This window comes from Bos indicus, chromosome 13, assembly GCF_029378745.1.
Source record: "Bos indicus isolate NIAB-ARS_2022 breed Sahiwal x Tharparkar chromosome 13, NIAB-ARS_B.indTharparkar_mat_pri_1.0, whole genome shotgun sequence".
Classification (NCBI taxonomy): Eukaryota; Metazoa; Chordata; class Mammalia; order Artiodactyla; family Bovidae; genus Bos; species Bos indicus.
In genome coordinates this window covers 67749173-67767698 of record NC_091772.1, presented here as the reverse complement: position 1 = coordinate 67767698, position 18526 = coordinate 67749173, and the positions used below count along the sequence as shown (strand labels likewise).

The following is an 18526-nucleotide window of genomic DNA, read 5'->3' as shown; positions in this document are numbered from 1 at the left end:
CCTCTCATGCAGGAGACATGGGTTCGATCTGCAGTCTGGCAAGATTCTACATGCTGTGGGGCAGTAAGCCCATACATCACAATTACTGAGGCCATGTGCTGTAAAGCCTGTGCTCCATAAAAAGAGAAGCCATCGCAGTGAGAAGCCTGTGCACCACAGCTAGAGAGGCTTGCTGCAACTAGAGAAAGCCTGTGCTCAGTAATGAAGACCCAGCACAGACAAAAAGAGAAAAAGAAAGTGTTGCAAAAATAAATAAATATATACTCACTTGTGGAATCTGTGTGCTTTTCCCACATCCTGTTTCTCCAATTATCACTACTGTCTGATAGTTTTCTATCAAGTATAATATGTGATTCCTCAGCTGAAAAAAAATATAACCAAACACTATAAACAGACATACATTTTCTCAAAAGACCTAAACAAAGATATTTAAACATTATGAAATGAGCTATTTGCCAAAAGAAAGGACATTTTCAAAAGGAACTACCAAAACATATTCCAAATATCTATCAAAATGTATCTCAGGTACTGTTGGTATAAGGCAACACAATTGCAACTGAATATAATAACTTATCAAAATATATAACGCACATACTTCTTGATTCAAGAATTCTACTTTTAAGAAGTTATCCTAATACATGTGGACAAAGATGTATATACAAGCATGCTCATTGCAGTGTTGTTTGTAAGTACCAAAAATCCAAACAGCCTATATGTTTATCAACAGGGGAATGATTAAACAGTTATGAAAAGACTCCAATAATGGAATAATATGGAGCCGTTAAAAAGAACAAATGCCTACTTGTACTGATGTGGAATGGTCAATGAGGTCTGCTATGGTAAGAAAGCAAAATGCAGGACAGTGTGATAATACACTACTATTTATGTTTTTTTAAAAAAGGGTAAATACACATACGCTTCTTTACATATAAACTACTTTGGGGAAAAGCAAAATAAGGCACTGGTAACTGTACTGTCTCCAGGGAGGGGAAGAAAGTGGGGGGCAGGGAGCAGGCATATGAGGAACCCCTTTAACTTTGTGCAATATGCATGCATCACGTTATTTTTCATTTACTAGCTGGTGAAAGCAAAAAGAATATGCTTTCATCTCTGCCTCTACAGCCAAGTGCACAATAAAGCACCTACACATTACCTCTGTATTTCAACTGGGCCTTCTGTTACCCATTCAGTGGGAGAAGAAATGCTATTTTGGCCACTGGAAAGTCACAGACAACTCCAAGATCCCATGTACTCAGTTTCAGAATGTACTTCTGTACCCACATTTGATAACAGACACACCCACTGATCTGTAAAGTCATGATGATATTCCATAAATTCCTGGTTTGAGGTAAAAATCTGCCAAATTCTCCTACTCTCATCACCGTTCAACTCATCTGACTCCACAGAAGACTGAGACACATGATGCTGCCTAATTGCTTAAATAAGGTATTGGGGTGTTTGGGGGTTCCAATTTAGCATTATTTAGGGTCTAAATAGGAGAAGGAAATGGCGGCCCACTCCAATATTCTTGCCTGGAGAATCCCAGGGACGGGGGAGCCTGGTGGGCTGCCGTCTATGGGGTCGCACAGAGTCGGACACGACTGAAGCAACTTAGCAGCAGCAGCAGGGTCTAAATATGTAATTCTCCAGTTTTAGTGTAAAAATCTTTTAGAATATTTTTATTATCGATTTAACATATATTAAATAGATATTTAACTATCTGTTAAAAATGAAGATTCCTAGCTCTACCTTCAGGGTTTCTGATTCAGCAGGGCTAGGGTAAGTCCAGGAATTTGCCATTTCTGCAAACACCCAAAGGGGATTCTGCTGCAGGCAGTCTCATGACTCATCTCGATGCTTTCCTTTCAATTGCCTGGACTCTGCACTTTCTTTTGGGTTAGTTTTAGGCAAGGAAAGGTTTGGGTTCTTTGCAACCATTTTGGTAACTGATATCTTGTCAATCCATCTGCTGAATGGATGAATGGATGAATGGGTGGGTGGTCAAAGACAACTTGAAAGACAATTCGAATACAGACAGAGACACACATGGCATTCTAGGGAAATAACATAAGAAGATGGAAATAAGCAAACTATATGAACTCTATTCAAGAGGTGCTAGAAAAAGCCCATGAAAGGCTCCAGGTTTGATTTGGGAATGAATTACTAATACAAGATGTAGTGAGGGCCTTCAACACAGTCAGTCTGGGCTTTACCTAGGAGGCAGCATGTGCTGTGTTGCAAGAAAACTGGGCAGTGGTATACCAGAGTGATTTAAGCGTGAAGAAACTGAAGGCACTAATTTACTTCATGTGCTAAATATGAAGCAATGCAAATGCATATTTGCACGCAAAATGATGTGTGACATTCAAGAGAGAGATGACAAGATGATTTCCAGTTTAGAGACTGGGAAAATGATGGTACCACGAACAGGTACAGGCAGGGAAATCGAGGAGAGCTGGTGCAGAGGACCAGACTGAGCTTCAACGAGGTTTGAGTTTAATGGAATAAGAATACAAGCTTGCATTGCAGTGTCCAGGGCCCAGAGAAAATGACAGCCCACGGGAGGCAGCCAACTGAAATGTCACCTTGAAATGGCACTGGGGAAAGGGGGAATGAGCCTTAGATTTACTGCTGCTTTAGTTTCAACTTCTATCTTTAAAGCTACTTTCACTTTAAGTTTTAATGGGGGTGTGGTGGTGAATGAGTTACTTTTATCGTTTTCGTCTCCTGTGCTGTACTAGGTCACTTTGGTCATGTCCACCTCTGTGCGACCTCATGGACTGTAGCCTGCCAGGCTCCTCTGTCCATGGGATTCTCCGGGCAAGGACACTGGAGTAGGTTGCCATTTATTCCTCCAGGGGATCCTCCAGAACCAGGGATCAAAGCCGAGCCTCCTGCATTGCTGCGATTCTTTACCGGCTGAGCCACCAGGGAAGCCCTAGATTTATCTTTAATATCTTATGAGATTACAACTGTGCTTAAACTCTGCTTTGATTTTTATCAATAACTTACACCTCTCATCTTACCATTTTTAATTTGATCAATGTTACCATCCTTGTTTTTTTTTTTCCATCTGTTGTTTCATTTATTATATTTTACAAGTACAGCTGGTGGATGAAGAAGAGTCCAGAAAAGTAAATACTCAGTAAACAATAATTAACCTTGTACTTAAATGTGCATAACATGTCAGGTATTTTACTAAATAATGCTCCATGTAGATTATGGCATCTGGTCCTCATAACAATCCTATGAGGTAGGTCCAATATTACAGACAGGAAACAGAAGCTCAGGTGCTGAAGTAAGGTCACACAGCACACAAATGATGAAAACTGCCTTTGAACTCTGAAGTCTAGCTCAAGTCTAGACTCTTCATCACAGCTCCAACTGTGTCCCTCCATGCTGAACCTACAATCTTATCTTCTGAGGGTCAAACTGGTTTACATTCACATATGATGGTTGAGGTTAATCATCTATAGAAGAAACCCAGACTGTCAGTACAGGAGTGACTAAGATGTCTGGGGTCACAGAAAAGTCTGATGGAGGTGACTTGGCTACATTCAGAAGGCAGCTGCTTCATATCCATTTGGACAAAGAACATATTAATAAAAGAGGAATTTTTAGCATAGTCTAGACAAAGAAACTCTCTAAGAGCAAGAACCTGACGGCTTTCACCCAACACTGTACAGGAGAAAAGACAGACACCAGTGCTGGTGGCCCCACCTACTTGAGTCGTTCGAGGGGCCTCATACGAGGCAGCGGGACTTCATCACCCTACATCAGGGGCTACAGGAAATAAATATCCTTCAACTGTATCTAAACCGCCTTTGGCTCTGGGCCCACTTTCTGATTATGGCTTGACTTTCCATGTGGACTTGGCAACAGGGAGAAAGTGTGCTCATGGACTGTATTCTCTGTACTGGAGAACCATGGCTAACTGTAAATGAATATACTCTGAATTCTAGTTTAACACTTTGGTTTCTGACAAGATGAGTGTAAGTGCATTTCATGAGACTAATAAAATCATGCATCTGGATGTGCACGTGGTATGTAATAACCACACCCAAATGCCATCACTCTCCCCGTGGGCGTTAACCTCTTCAACAGAAACCACCTGCTGCTGCTGCTAAGTCGCTTCAGTCGTGTCCGACTCTGTGAGACCCCACAGACGGCAGCCCACCAGACTCTGCCATCCCTGGGATTCTCCAGGCAACAACACTGGAGTGGGTTGCTATTTCCTTCCCCAATGCATGAAAGTGAAAAGTGAAAGTGAAGTCACTCAGTCATGTCCGACTCTTCGAGACCCCCTGGACTGCAGTCCACCAGGCTCCTCCATCCATGGGATTCTCCAGGCAACAGTACTGGAGTGGAGTGCCATTGCCTTCTCCAGAAAGAATCTGATATTTCTAATTAATCTTGTGTCAAAAAATATGCCTTAAAAAAGCTAAAATTGGCCATATGCCAGTAAGCTACTGAAAATGGATGCATGAAAGTTCACTGTGCTGTTTTCTCTACTTTTCTGTATGTTTGAACTTGTCCATAATTGAAAGCAAAGAGGGGAAAAAAAGAATGTCACTTCATTTCTTTCAGTTTTTCCAATATGCAAGATCTAATTGAAAAAAACCTTAAGGACTTTCCGGATTTATAAGATTAACACACACAAGTATTCTAAAGACACCCTTCAGATAGGCCATCTCTGAGCTCACTGCATTCTAAAGGATCATTAACAGTAAGAGGAACATTATTCACTTCAGTGCCAAGTATTAAGCCACTGCAGGCTGCTTCGGGCCGACGACTGAACATGCTTATTCAATGTACCTTGAACACTGGCAGCTTCTGCCTCTGCTGCTCTATAGAAAGGGCAGCATAAGGGTTGTAAACAACAGTTGTTGCCGAGTTTTCAGCTAGACTTTGTCTCTCTTCAGAGATGCTGACACCTGGCCCCTCTGTACCTGCAACAGAAATGTTTTTGGGTTTTGTTTTTTTTTCAGATTCTCTGATACAAGGAACAGGAAAATTGTGAGAAAATTACAAATTCAAAGATGAAGATATACAATGGAAGCCATGCGTTTTTATTTCAAACCACTAAGAGTAATTTCAGGAAAACATTTAGAAAGGTACCTGTGAGACTACAGAAAAACATCATACTGGTGTCAAGAACAGAGGAGATGGCAGTCCCACTGGGCTGCAAATTGTTTACACACAACTGTAGGTGACGGAGGACAAGGTGTTGAGTTCTGGTCACCAGGCTGGGATTATTACCAAACTCTTAATATAAGTGGTGGGAACCCACCAGGAATTAGCTGAAGCAAACGAAGAATCCTAACACCGTACGATGGCAGCAAGGTTCAGGGTCAAGGGGTACCAGGGACTCAAACACCGCCTGGCCTTTCTCCTTCTTTCTCTGCTCCTCTTAACAAGCTCCTTTCTGGGCTGGGTTCTCTACAGGAGCTGGAATCAAGGCTGCAGCCAATGCCAGAGCTCAGGCTCACAGTTCCTCCACCATTCACTCACTCATCCACAGAACAAAGATGATTGTGCCAGCGATACAGCAGTGAACACTACAGATGCAGGCCCCACCTCTGAGCAGCTGACTTGCTTCTCTTATTCTTCCTTCCAAAGGAAGAGGACTTAGAGCATCAAGTGGTGATGGAGAAAGACCCAGGGAGGGGGACCGGGAGTCCCAGGTGTGTGCTATTTGGAAGGTGGGGACGGCTTTCTTTCCCCCAGTTTAAGGCCATTGCCCTGCCCGATCCAGTCAACCATGGCCCTGGAACGGGCTACAACAATTGGCAGCTTCTATTTGAGTCACAGAACTGAAGTGGTTGGGAAGGAAGTGCTGGTCTACTATGCTGAGCAGATTAGACACCAGATACCCACAGTGGCTTCTTCTTTTTTTAATTATTTATTTGGCTGTGCTGGGTCTTAGTTGCAGCATGCAGGATCTTTAACTGCAGCGTGTAGGACCTAGTTCCTTAACCAGAGATTGAACCTGGGCTCCCCTGCATTGGGAGCAGGCATCTTGGCCACTGGACCACCCAGCAAGTCCTACCACAGTGGCTTCTTGGTAAGAACAGTAACAAACTGGGACTCAGGGAGGAAAAGAATAGGGAAGCCACATCCTGCCTGTTTGAAAAACTGTTTGAGGTCCTATGAATTTTTAGCCTGAAAAGGAAAATGCCTTAGGAGTAACATGGGTTCCATTTTTATGATCAGCCTCTGTAGTCTGTCACACCAAATTGTTTGTGCATCCCAAGACAGAACTCAAGAGTTGTAAGTAAATGGAACAGGGTTCAGAATTCAATTCAACATAAGAAAGGTATCTCTAAAAATAAGACTTGTTCAGCACAAGAGACTGTCGCCTTTGGGAATTAATAAAAACCCTCCCTAGAAGTTCACAGCCCTCTGTGAGGGGTGCTTCAAAAATAATTACCCAATACTATCATCACCCAGGTTTTCTGAATGCATAATCCATGATGCTATGTAAAAGTGCAAAGGTTTTGTGATCAGAATACTTAGCCCAGTGATTTACTTTTACATTTTTTGAAGGGTCCCAAACCCCCCTGACAATCTAATAGAGCCTATGAACTCCATCTCCTGAAAAATACACCAGGGAGTAATTTATGAGAACACAAAAACGCTGGAGGTCCAGAGACCACCCCCAGAGCTAAGTTCAGAATCACCGCTGTAGCTCTCTGATTCCTTTTCCATTCATTTCTAGGAACATAGTTGTATTCCGGAGGTCCAAGACCGTCAAAAATCAGGTAAGTGGGGCACTACTATATTGTTTTTGCCAAAATGTTGACCTTCCTTTCAACAAGATAAAAGACAGAACAGGACTTGGAACAAAGCCTGCACTCAAAGAGGCACATTTCCTTTCCTTTCTCCCTTTATTATCACTACATCGGATTAATTCCTTGTGATCTTCACTCCAGAAAACTAGAGCAAAGAAATAGCTTATCTTCATCAGCTCTGCTTTCATCCTGAATTCTCTTCTTTTCAACACATTTTAAACCTTTATAGCATGCTTAGAATCTTTTAACATTGCTCCTACGTCTCACCTCCTCCCACTCCAAGATTTAATCCACCCAGGTGTCTTCCTGACTACCCCAACCCTCCTGTCTCTAACCTATAGCCAAGTTCACCTCGGTACATGCGGTTATGAGGTCTTTTACAAGAACAGGTGCTGTCAATCAATGAGGAGCACGTCTCCTCCATACAAAAGACTCCATTCAGCCAAACTAGGACTGCTTCCTGGCTGTCTATACATCCCATGGTCCATTCTGGCTGCCTAGGGTTTGTTTTTCCCTTGGGAATATTCTCAGTGCTTAAATGAGTAACAAGTTTGTAATTCTTATAAATTATAAAGGCCTTCACCTCTCCATCTATAAAATAAGTTGATAACAGCACGCCCCCTCCCCCTCTTCAGCATTCCTTCTAACCCAATTTTTCAGTTTAAGTGGTGATCCATCAATGGGTTACAAAACTCATGAACTTCTTTAATATGCTATGCGACTCAATTATTTTGGTGTTTGGGATACTGCTGAGGCACCATCCCACTCTGCCTTTGTTCATGCTAAACTAGAAATCAACCAGAAGTATCAGAGTGCATTCCAAAAAGCACTGTTGTTTTTGTGCAACTCTCTTCAATTGTGTGTGTGCACACACATGTGCGTGCGTGCTAGATCACAGCACATTTCTTGCTGTGTATCAGATCAAAAACTCTTCAAAGCTGTTGCTATAAAGTCTTTGCCAGACACGTGGTCAAACACTGATTTATCACTAAATATCTGTTGAATGAAGGAAGGAAAATGGCCAGGCCCTTCTGCTTCACTTGGACTAACACGTCAAATTTTTTTTTCCCTACACAAAACTCAGGCAGCTCCTACAAAGATCTTAAGGCAGAGATCACAAAATGGTAAAGATCACAAACTATGAGGTCCCCAAACATGCCATCGTTAAAATGTTTGAAATCATTAGTTTAAAACATGTAAAAACTTAGCATTCTAATCTGGGTGTTGAGGCCATGTGACAACCTTTGGGTGGAACCACACAGAGCTTCCTGCTTTAGACAGGATATTGTATACCTCGGGCTAATTGACACAGTACACACTCGAGTTTGCCACAGTTCCTTCCTCTCCTTACTGCTTCCACCCAGCTGCTTCACTCATTTAGATTGTCCAACAGGCCCCTGTAGCTACCTGAGCTTGTGACTCCCAGCCTGTAGGACACATGTTCCTCTGCCCTTATACCCAGTCTCAGTCACTTCCCTGACCTTCCCTGTGTATTTCTCGTATCCTATTTTCACACCTTCAACTTCAGTTTCCTCATCTGTAAAATGGAGTAATACCTCCATCACAAGACATCGTGACCACTTAATAAGATGACGTAAGTAAAAGTGACTAGCACAAAGTGTCCAGTAAGTGTCATCAAATTCATTACAGTTAATGACAGAACAGTTTACCTGGACCAGTGGTTCCCAAACTTTAATGCATACTGGAATCACCTGGAGATCTTTAAAAAATACTGATGCTTGGTTCTGAGCCCCTCTAGACTTCTCATTTCGGAGAAGGCAATGGCACCCCACTCCAGTACTCTTGCCTGGAAAATCCCATGGATGGAGGAGCCTGGTGGGCTCCCGGGTCGCTAAGAGTCGGACAAGACTGAGCGACTTCACTTTCACTTTTCACTTTCCTGCACTGGAGAAGGCAATGGCAACCCACTCCAGTGTCCTTGCCTGGAGAATCCCAGGGACGGGGGAGCCTCGTGGGCTGCCGTCTATGGGGTCGCACAGAGTTGGACACGACTGAAGCAACTTAGCAGCAGCAGTAGCAGACTTCTCATTTATCACCATGGAGTAAAACTGAATAGCAGGAGTTTTTAAAAGCTTCCCAAGTGATTCAACTACACAGCAAAATTTGAGAACCACTTACCTAGACAGTCACCGAACCCAGAAATCTGAGTCATTACTGACCTCACCTTCCTCTGTATCTGCCTCTAAAACGTCTCTCCAATTAGGTCCCTCCCTATTGCTCACATGCCAGAATCCCAGAATCGCGGGTTTCAATATCCCTCCTCGGTTTTAGCAGCATCTTCTCTTAAGGGTGTCCCTGACCTTAATTTCCTCCCCTAAGCATTTGCACACTAATGCCAGTTATCTTCCAAGAATAAACTAGATCATGTTATCTCCCGCTTAAAAACAGTGAAATCTGAATTCTTACATGAAGACTTCTCACGATGACGCCCCTACCTACCCTTCTGGCTTCATGTTCTGCCACGCCCCACGCTGTGTTGCTGTTGTTGTTTAGTTCGTTGTTGTTTAGTTCCTAAGTTGTATCTAACTCTTCTGTGACCCCATGGACTGCAGTCTGCCAGGCTCATCTGCCCATGGGATTTTCCAGGCAAGAACACTGGAATGGGTAGTCATCTCCTTCTCCAGGGGATCTTTGATCAAATGAATCTGTGTTTCCTATGTTGGCAGGCGGATTCTTTACCACTGAGCTACCTGGGAAGCCCCGCCCCAAAACATATCCTACCACTAAGCATCCCCATGCTACTCAACTACTTTGGTGTTTTGGACACTGCTGAGGCACCATCCCACTCTGCCTTTGTTAGTGCTACACGCTTTAGAGTTCCATTCTCCTACCTCTCCATGGCACAAAGCCTTATTTGTGCTTCAGCGTTCATCTGAAAAAATATCACTATCTTGATGAATGATATCTTATCCACACATTTAACCTCTCCCTCTCATCTATCTGTGTGTGCGCTTACTCGTTCAGCCAACTCTGTGTGACCCATGGACTGGAGCCTGCCAGGCCCCTCTGACAACTGAATTCTCCATGCAAGAATACCCAAGTGAGCAGCCATTCCCTTCTCCAAGGGATCTTCCCAACCCAGGGACTGAACCCAATTCTCCTGCATTTTACTGTCTGAGCCACCAGGGAAGCCCTCCTCTCTCCAATACTTCCATGAATTATAATAGTTAAATATGTATCTAGGGCTAAGAGCTTGACATGTATTCTCATTTAATCCTCAAAACAATCCTCTGGGTAGGTGCTTTGCCCAATTTACAGACAGAGTAACTGTGATTTTCCCAAATCACCAAGTTAGAAAATGGCAGTCAGGATAGTCTCGACAGTCTGATCCTACCAGAGCTCCTCTTCCTTACCACTCCCTTTTTCTGTCTCACTTTAAAATCTCTTAAAGAGGATATCCGACTTCGTATTACAATTGAGAGAGAGAAAGCATAAATCTTGAGAGCAGAGCCTTGGTCTAGAGATATTTGTCTCCTGACCACAAGGCTAGGTGTTCAGTAAGTAAAACTACAGTGAAAGAGCGAAACAATGGAAGAGAACTCTGGGAGTAATCCCATGTTCTTTAACCAAAAGAGTATCTTGGCCTGATTTTCAACAATTTATTCAGACCTTTATTGTACTTAACACTCTGACCTGTTATTAAAGGCTCAAAGAAATAAAACAGAGAGTATCCTAACTGGATACTCACTACCTAACTGGACTTTAGTTTTGGCTGCAAATAAAACTCAGGATGTGGCTGAGGACTTGAAATGCTGAATCATAAAATCATAAAACTCGTTAAGTGACAAACTACAGATTTTAAAAAAGAATTAACACATCCCTTGCTTGGGTTTTCTTCCGCATCACTGATACGCATGGTCAGAATTTCAGGGACTCGCTCTAAAATACCCTTGAAAACCTTCCCCTATATTACCCTTCTCTGTCTTATTTCATTTTTGCTGCAATATACTTTACACATCTAGACCTACAGAGGTTCAAGTGGTGGCCAAAAGTTGGCAGCGATTAAGAAACTTTTGTTTTTCACAAGAAACTGATGGAAGGGGAGGGAGGGTCTGGTACATAAACATTCAACAAAATCTTGATTAATGAGTCAATTCAAAGAAAACAAGCAAACCATTTGGCGGCTGAAACTGTGTTAGCCTGCAAGACGGGAAGTGGGTGACAGCCAACGCGGAGAGTGTTCACTTCTGGCAGACACGCGGGGTGGACAAAAATTACCCTAAAACATACTAAGATGCTTTCCCTTTTAACGAGCACCTACTTACTCTACATGAAACAACGCGCGCACGTTCTCCTTATTCTAGCCCATACGATAGGTGTTATTATTCCTCCCATTTCACATATGAGAAGTCTAAGGCTAAGAAGGAACTTGTTCAGAGGAACTCTACTACTCTATGGCAGAACTTAGAATTCTAATCCAGGCAGTCTGATTTCCTAACCTGAACTCCTAAACCCAGGGCAGCACCACCTGTCCAGTCCCAGCGTAGCCCCAGGGCGGTAAAAGGACACGCGTGGGCGCTTCAGCTTTTCCCCATCTCACGGGTTGGGCAAGACAGGCACCAGGAAACGAGGAAAACGAGGCCCGGGGAGGCTGAGACTGTAACGAGGTCACAGAGAATTTCTGCCCAAGCCGGGGGCGGATCCCTGAATCCCTCGGGACCACTGTGCACGCCTAAGCTTCCGAGGCCACCAGCGCGGCAGTGGCCAACCCGCCGAGGTCAGGGCTGCAAGCAGGTCCTCAGGCCCCAGCAGGCTGGCCGTGGGGCCAAGACCGAAGTCGGGCCGCCGCATCTGCCCAGCGTTCCACCAAGGGCCTTACCGGGTCGCCAGAACTTCACCGGTCCCACGGGCGCTGCCATGCTGGGGTGAAAGGTCACAAGGAAGGCTCCACCCCTCCGCCGCGCACCAGCCCCCAAAGGGGCTGGGGGGCGTGGCCCGCGAGGAGCTTGGATCTAGGAGGTTCCGCGGTGTTACGGCTACGCCCCCGTAACCACCCCCTCCGAGCCACGTGATCTGCGTTTCGGCCCCGCTCCGGACCCATGTGATCGGCTCCGCCATATTGGAGGGAGGGCGCGCCTCTCTTCCTCTTTAGAGTAGCGGACCTGGGTTCTGAGTGGCCTTAGGAGTTTGGGGTGACCCGGAGGGCGGCAGCACGCTACTGGAAGGTTGAGCTTGGCAAGAGACCGCTGGTCCAAGAGTTTGTCGCCGCCTGCGGTACGCGGTGGGCAAGGAAGCAGTGCATCCCAAATTAACATTACGTTGTAAGCTGTCACGGGTGTAGGATTTCTTTTAGTCTCCTCCACATTTTCCGATTGGAGGATAATAGTAACTACCTAGTGGATTTTGTGGTTCAGTAAATATTGGGCGCCTATCGTGCGGCCAGGCAGTGCAGTTTTGGTCTCTTTCATGAGTTTCTGTCCCAGAGTGGAGAGGCGAGGGTGATCTGGGATTAAATGAGTAAATGCACGATAAGCAGTGGTGTTTGGGGTCTTCCCTGGTGGTCCAGTGGCTAGGACTTGGCATTCTCAATGCAGGGCGCCTGGGTTGCATCCCTGGTCCGGGAACTAGGTCCTGCATGCCGCAACTAAGACGGGGCAGCCAAACTAAAAACAAAACCAAAAAAAGTTGATAATTAGCAGTAAATAAAAACGATGGAAACCAGTATGGAAGTCTCCAGAGACCCTGAGAGTAACTCTGAGAAGGGAGAATCGATTGAAACAAGAAAATTAGAAATGGGTAGATCTGTTAGGACATCGGCCCAGTGTTTCCTCCAGTCTCACGACCCATGTTTTAAATGCTGACCCCCAATCCAATCCCGAATCAGAATATCTAGGGGTGTGTCCTAAAAAACTGCATTGGAAACATGCTACAGAAAATTCCAGTAACCTACTTGAGAAAGATTCCACTAGCTGATACACTGGAGTAGAGGAAATGATTAATGGGTAGGCAACTAACTGGAAGGAAGTGAGAGGGTTCAGAATCTGTGTATTTTAGAGCTGTGAAGCAAATTCTCATTCCTGGAGAGAAATGGTAGTTGTGGAAAGATCAAAGGCTTTGGAGACAAGTCGAATTTGGAATCCTCACTTTGCCTTTCCTAGCTGTCATTTAATCTTAGTTGTAAGATGAAGTTTAAAAAGTTTTTATTAAATGTGAGAACATGTAAGGTAGCCTGCAACATAGGATATCCAATCAAAGTTTGCTGTCAATAGCTCATAGAGCAAATTCACCAGGGGAAAAATCAGAACTCACACATACACACACTCATTTTCCAACTATTCTCTTTATTTCTGTAAGGAAAACAGGGTTCCTTACATGATCATCTCTGCCTAAAATTCTCCACTGATCCTTTAAAATATCCTTATGTCAGCTGTAAGGCTTCTCTAAATTCACAACTTCAGTATTCTCCTCCTGCAGACTCAGAACCTGTGTGCTGCTTCCTTGATTTAACACTCATTTAGTTAAACTATAATCTGTCCCCACTGTTTCACTGGAAGCATCTGAGAACATGCATCATATTATTACAACTCAAAGCAAAGTGCCCACTGAGTGATGTATATGTGAACACCATGCTTTATAGTTTTAATTCTTAATGACATTGACCCTTCTTTATTTTTGTCTAATTTTCAATAAGGGCCCAAGTATACAAAACAGGGTTTATATTAACACATAAGTACAAGGGTAAATTAAATAAATGCCACTTATTATTTCTATATATTTATTTATTTTGGTCACGCTGTGTACCATCTGGGATCTTAATTTCAATCATGGAACAAACCCATGCCCCGTGCATTGGAGGCTTGGAGTCTTAACCATTACCAGTGAAGTCCCTGATTTCTATATTCTATAAACTACCATTTATATGATGAAGACTTCCTGTTTACAGAGAGAGTGTAATGGCCATGTGCAAATTACCAGATCATAATCTTAAAGCTAGAGGAGACTTTAATCATCTAAATTCTTTATTTTATAGAAAGAAACAAAAAACAGCCTATGGAAGTTGAAAGGACTTGGTCAGAATAAATGGGCTAATTTAGTATCAGAATTGAAACTAGACTTTAGGCTTTCTAATTCCCAGGTCAGTGGTTTTTCAACCACATGGACCATTTAAAACCATTAGAGTTTAGCTCTCCTTGATGAGAATTAGTTCATCTGCCTCAGAAAGTTCTCTTAGCCCAACTGTCTCTAATGGGTCATTTTGCTTTCAAAGACTTCTACTACAGAAAGCATCTAAATAATACCCTAGATGTTGATGAGTGGTTTTATTGCCACAAACTAGGAATGGTCTCCATGGACTATCTTATCTTTCCTAATTAACTATTTCAGATAGAATGGTCTAAAATAACTGCTAATTAAAATCCGTTGTTTCTTGAGATGGCATCTAGTATTTAGCTCATTGCCAACAATCACATGAAAGTTTGATCACTGTTACATTGTACAACTTCCAAATGATAGATTTTCCACAGATAGTCCTCAAAATGTTCCATAGGTATTTTATAGAAATTTTTCTCTGCCTCTGATGGTTAACTGGTACTTCCTGCTTTGAAATATAGCCCATCTGTCTTGGCCATGTTTAGGAGGCATAGGATTTGGAGTTCTCATCATTGTACCAGTAAAGTCTTTTATGTTACAAGTAATAGGAAACCCAATTCATTTTTATTAGGCAAAAATAGCTCGCATAATCTAAAAAGTCCAAGTAATTCTGACTTGCGACACAGCTGCATTGGGGCACTTAGGACATAATCAAGACTTGCTTCTGATCGTAACATTGTGCCTCCTGCTGACCCAGGTGTCACATGGTAACTAGATGGTCAACTCATGTCATATCCTCTTAGCATCAAGCCTTTTTCCAAAAATTCCTGGCAAAAGCATCTAGCTGGGCACATATCCATCCCTGAATCAACCACTAGGGCAAGGAAATACGGCATACTGACTGGCTTAAACCTGGTCATACACTCCCCAGGTGTGCTCAGCTTTACCTGAACCGCATGGACTGAGAACTGGAAACGAATGGTCCCTCAGAGGGTCTTCTGAGAATGAGATGATCAGAGGTGGAATGAAGGCAGCAAAAACAATAAGTAGCCTCCCATGTGTTCATGAACTATACTAGAACTCCTGGCTTCCTAAGAAAATCCTAGCTGCCCTTGGGTCTCCTTCAGGAAGCCAGATCAGTTATCCCCCAGCTTGAAAAGAGACAGTTCTTTGCTGAATTGCCTTTCCTGAATTGTACTATAATGGGGGTTTTCCACTGACTTTAAGGTATAGCCCTCTTGGACTTGTATAATATATATATATATATATATATATATATACATACATACATACACACACACACACACAAGTATATATATACTTGTATATATAAACCTATCTGTTCACTTGCATACAAATGATCAGGTTCATACAGGTGTTAGCATAAACAAGTGTTTACTCAGCTCCAGGAATCTAGGTAGAGGTGTGGAGAATCCACCAGGAGAGACTCAGCTAAATACTAGGAGAGTCTCTACCATGTAGGCCTGAAGAATTTTGCGCATCTATGGAACAGGGTGAGTTGGGGAGGCCAGGGTCTGCCAGGTGCTTTCTAAGATGACAGTATGCTTTATCGGAGAGTGAAAGGCCGGGTTCAGGGGCATAAACTGGACCTCTGCCAGGCAAATTGGGATATATTTCCAGGTGCAAGGCATCAGGAACCTAGAATAACAGTGCCTCTGTGGACATACTCACATAAGGTATGTATTCCACACTCACAGAATATGTATGAATGTTCAACTGCTTTCTAGCTGTAGACAAACACCTTGTGGAGTTGGTGTTTGGGCACAGCCCAGAACATCTGTCGTCGTGTTTATTATCAGAATACTTCACAGTACCACTTTTATAAAAGGATTCTTCTAAGACATTCTCACCTGATCTTAGTGCCAAGAATTGTTCTTCCTGTACCTGGAGTTAATTTTGGGTGCTGGATCTGACCAGGCTTCTCTTTTCTGCCTCGGCTACTGAGAAGCTTAAAGTGTGTGCTCTGCCCACAGTGTGTCAGTCAGGGTGGCGTGTACTGACAGTGTCCTGCCTAACTCCCCACCCTCTGGTTTCTCTCATGTAACTTCTCACTTATGTGATTCTTGTACGTTAGGTTTTCTTGTCAGCTGCTTGGAATCCTGTAAGAAGATAGATACTCCCCAACCCAACTGCCCAGAGAAGTGGCGTGGCCATCTCTTCAGTTGACTCCTTCAGTTTTTCAAGAAAGTGCCAACCCTGCCATCTGATTGGGTTGACCTTGAAACTGTACAGCTAATTCAAACAGCTCATCAGGGAGAAAATAATGAGACAGCAGAGTCTGAACACTATTTGATATTGGGAAATTGTTATGAAACATTTAGGTGTGATCAAGGTATTGTGGTTATGCTTTTTTTTTAATCTTTCAGATATACACTAAAATATTTACTGCCAAGTTGTAATGGCTAAGTCTGACATTAAACAGATGAAGAAGTATAACTCTCCCAGGAAGGGACATTTTTTTTTTCTTATGTAGGAGAAATATACTACTACTCAACCTCTACTGGAAGGTTGGCAGCCCTGAGAACTCCTTTTTTAATGTAGCATGTTATGGACGTATTCCTGCTTCCAAAGGAATGAGAAGCAGACATTTCCACATGCGAGCCAACACATATTTTTGAACCAAACAGTCTGCCATACTCACCCTCCCATTCCCTGGAATTGGGGTCAACAAATCAACATTTTGAACAAGGACCCCAGATGACTGCTGTAAGTGGTCCTTAGATCTCCCCCTCAGAAAACTCAAGCACCATGATAGCTTTGCTTCCTCTTATAGTTCTGGCTATTTTCTTAAGATTCCATATACCTCTTGTTCTTCTTTAACAAATATTTATTTGGCTGTCTGTTCTTAGTTGCAGCACACAGGATCTTTGATCTTTGTTGCAACATGCGGGATCTTTAGTTCCGGCATGAAGATTCTTACTTGTGGCATGTGGGATCTAGTTCCCTGACTAGGGATCTAACCCAGGTCCCCTGCATTGGGAGTGGAGTCATAGCCACTGGACCACCAGGGAAGTCCCTCTTGTTCTTATTTCTAATCGCTAGCATTGCTTTCAGAAAATAATGGTTTTTGCATCCTATTCCACACCAAAAAAGGGGGCTCTGAAGTCATTAGTATGTGATGGGCCATATACCTGCCCTCCTCTGAGAAAGTCACGGTGATAAATACCTCATTCCAAAGTCTCAGTAGTCCTGCAACAAAGAATTGTTTAAATTTATCTGATCCATTTGCCAAAGTGAACACAGATCCTGTCTTATGAATGCCTATTAATAGCTCTGTAGAACACACTGAGTTGAAATTTCAAACATACCTGCATTTGTGAATGAGCTTAAGTTTTAATGTTTTCAATTCACCATGGCATTAACTGCCATTTCTCAAGGTACATCTGGGAATTTCCTGGCAGTCCAGTGGTTAGGAATGCCATGCTTTTACTGCTGAGGGCACTGGTTCAATCCCTAGTCAGGGAACTAAGATCCTACAAGCTGTGCAGTGTGGCCAAAAAAAATTTTTTTTTAATTCAGTTCCGTTCAGTCGCTCAGTCGTGTGACTGAGCACCACAGCACACCAGGCCTCCCTGTCCATCACCAACTCCCGGAGTCCACCCAAACCCATGTCCATTGAGTCAGTGATGCCATCCATCTCATCCTCTGTCGTCCCCTTCTCCTGCCCTCAATCTTTCCCAGCATCAGGGTCTTTTCAGATGAGTCAGCTCTTCGTATCAGGTGGCCAAAGTATTAGAGTTTCAACATCAGTCCTTCCAATGAACACCCAGGACTGATCTCCTTTAGGATGGACTGGTTGGATCTCCTTGCAGTCCAAGGGACTCTCAAAAGTCTTCTCCAACACCACAGTTCAAAAGCATCAATTCTTCTGTGCTCAGCTTTCTTTACAGTCCAACTCTCACATCCATACATGTTTTAATTAACAAAAAAAGGTACCCCAATGCCTCTCTACTCCATGTAGAGAAACAGTCACATTTCAAAGCACTGAACTCAGAATCTGAAAACCTGTGTTTAAATGCTTGTCACCATTTACCAATCATGTGACTCTGAATATGCTACTTAATCTGAACTTCAGTTCCTCCACCTGAAAATTGGGAGTAAGAGCTGTTCAACCGCTCCTCTGATGAGAGGGTCACAGATGGCACATAGGAAATTATCTAAGTCTGGAAATAATTTCAAATAACAATATGTTTATCTGAGGCTTGGGCCAGAGTTGTTTGCAAACAGACAGGAACCAGTTGTCTGGTCTGCTTTCCAGTTGAGATTATGGCACTAACCCAGTAAATAACCTGCTGACCAGAAAGGAGTCCTAGTACACACGTGAAAACCTGCAGGCCTGCTCAGATCCGGTTGCATCAGCCTGTGGCTTAGTGGCAGACAGCACCCTCCACTACCACAGATCTCTTTTGCTCCAATCAAATCAGGAGGAGGAAGCCATCAACTCTTTCTTTTGCCCATGCACAAGAGAGACTAGACGAAAACAGGATTCCACAGGCGTACCAGCACTGACGAGCAGGGTGTAGAAACTAGTCGCATTGCCTGCCACTGGACTAGGAATCTGGGATAATTGCCACTGCCCTCTTTTGCCCCTACTGCAGGATATCCGATTGCTAAATCATTGCCAATACACCCATCTGATGAAATTAGGCCCATGAGGCCACTAC

At 43.4% G+C, this 18526-nt stretch overlaps 1 protein-coding gene and 1 non-coding gene across 2 annotated transcripts in view; both read right to left on the bottom strand.

Moving 5' to 3' along the window:
• The window catches only part of DHX35 (DEAH-box helicase 35), a 69766-nt gene extending 58001 nt beyond the window's left edge, over positions 1–11765 (bottom strand). The window contains exons 1-3 of the mRNA XM_019972419.2: positions 11632–11765; positions 4816–4949; positions 269–361 (exon numbers count right to left, since the gene is read on the bottom strand). Coding sequence (XP_019827978.1) covers positions 269–361; positions 4816–4949; positions 11632–11671 — 267 coding nt within the window. The 5' untranslated portion in view covers positions 11672–11765. The remainder of the gene's footprint in view (positions 1–268; positions 362–4815; positions 4950–11631) is intronic.
• A 4562-nt stretch (positions 11766–16327) lies between these two features.
• Positions 16328–16462, bottom strand: LOC139186686 (small nucleolar RNA U109). The gene has a single exon (XR_011570359.1). It is a non-coding gene; the product is annotated as a small nucleolar RNA U109 (small nucleolar RNA).
• Positions 16463–18526: the final 2064 nt, after the last annotated feature.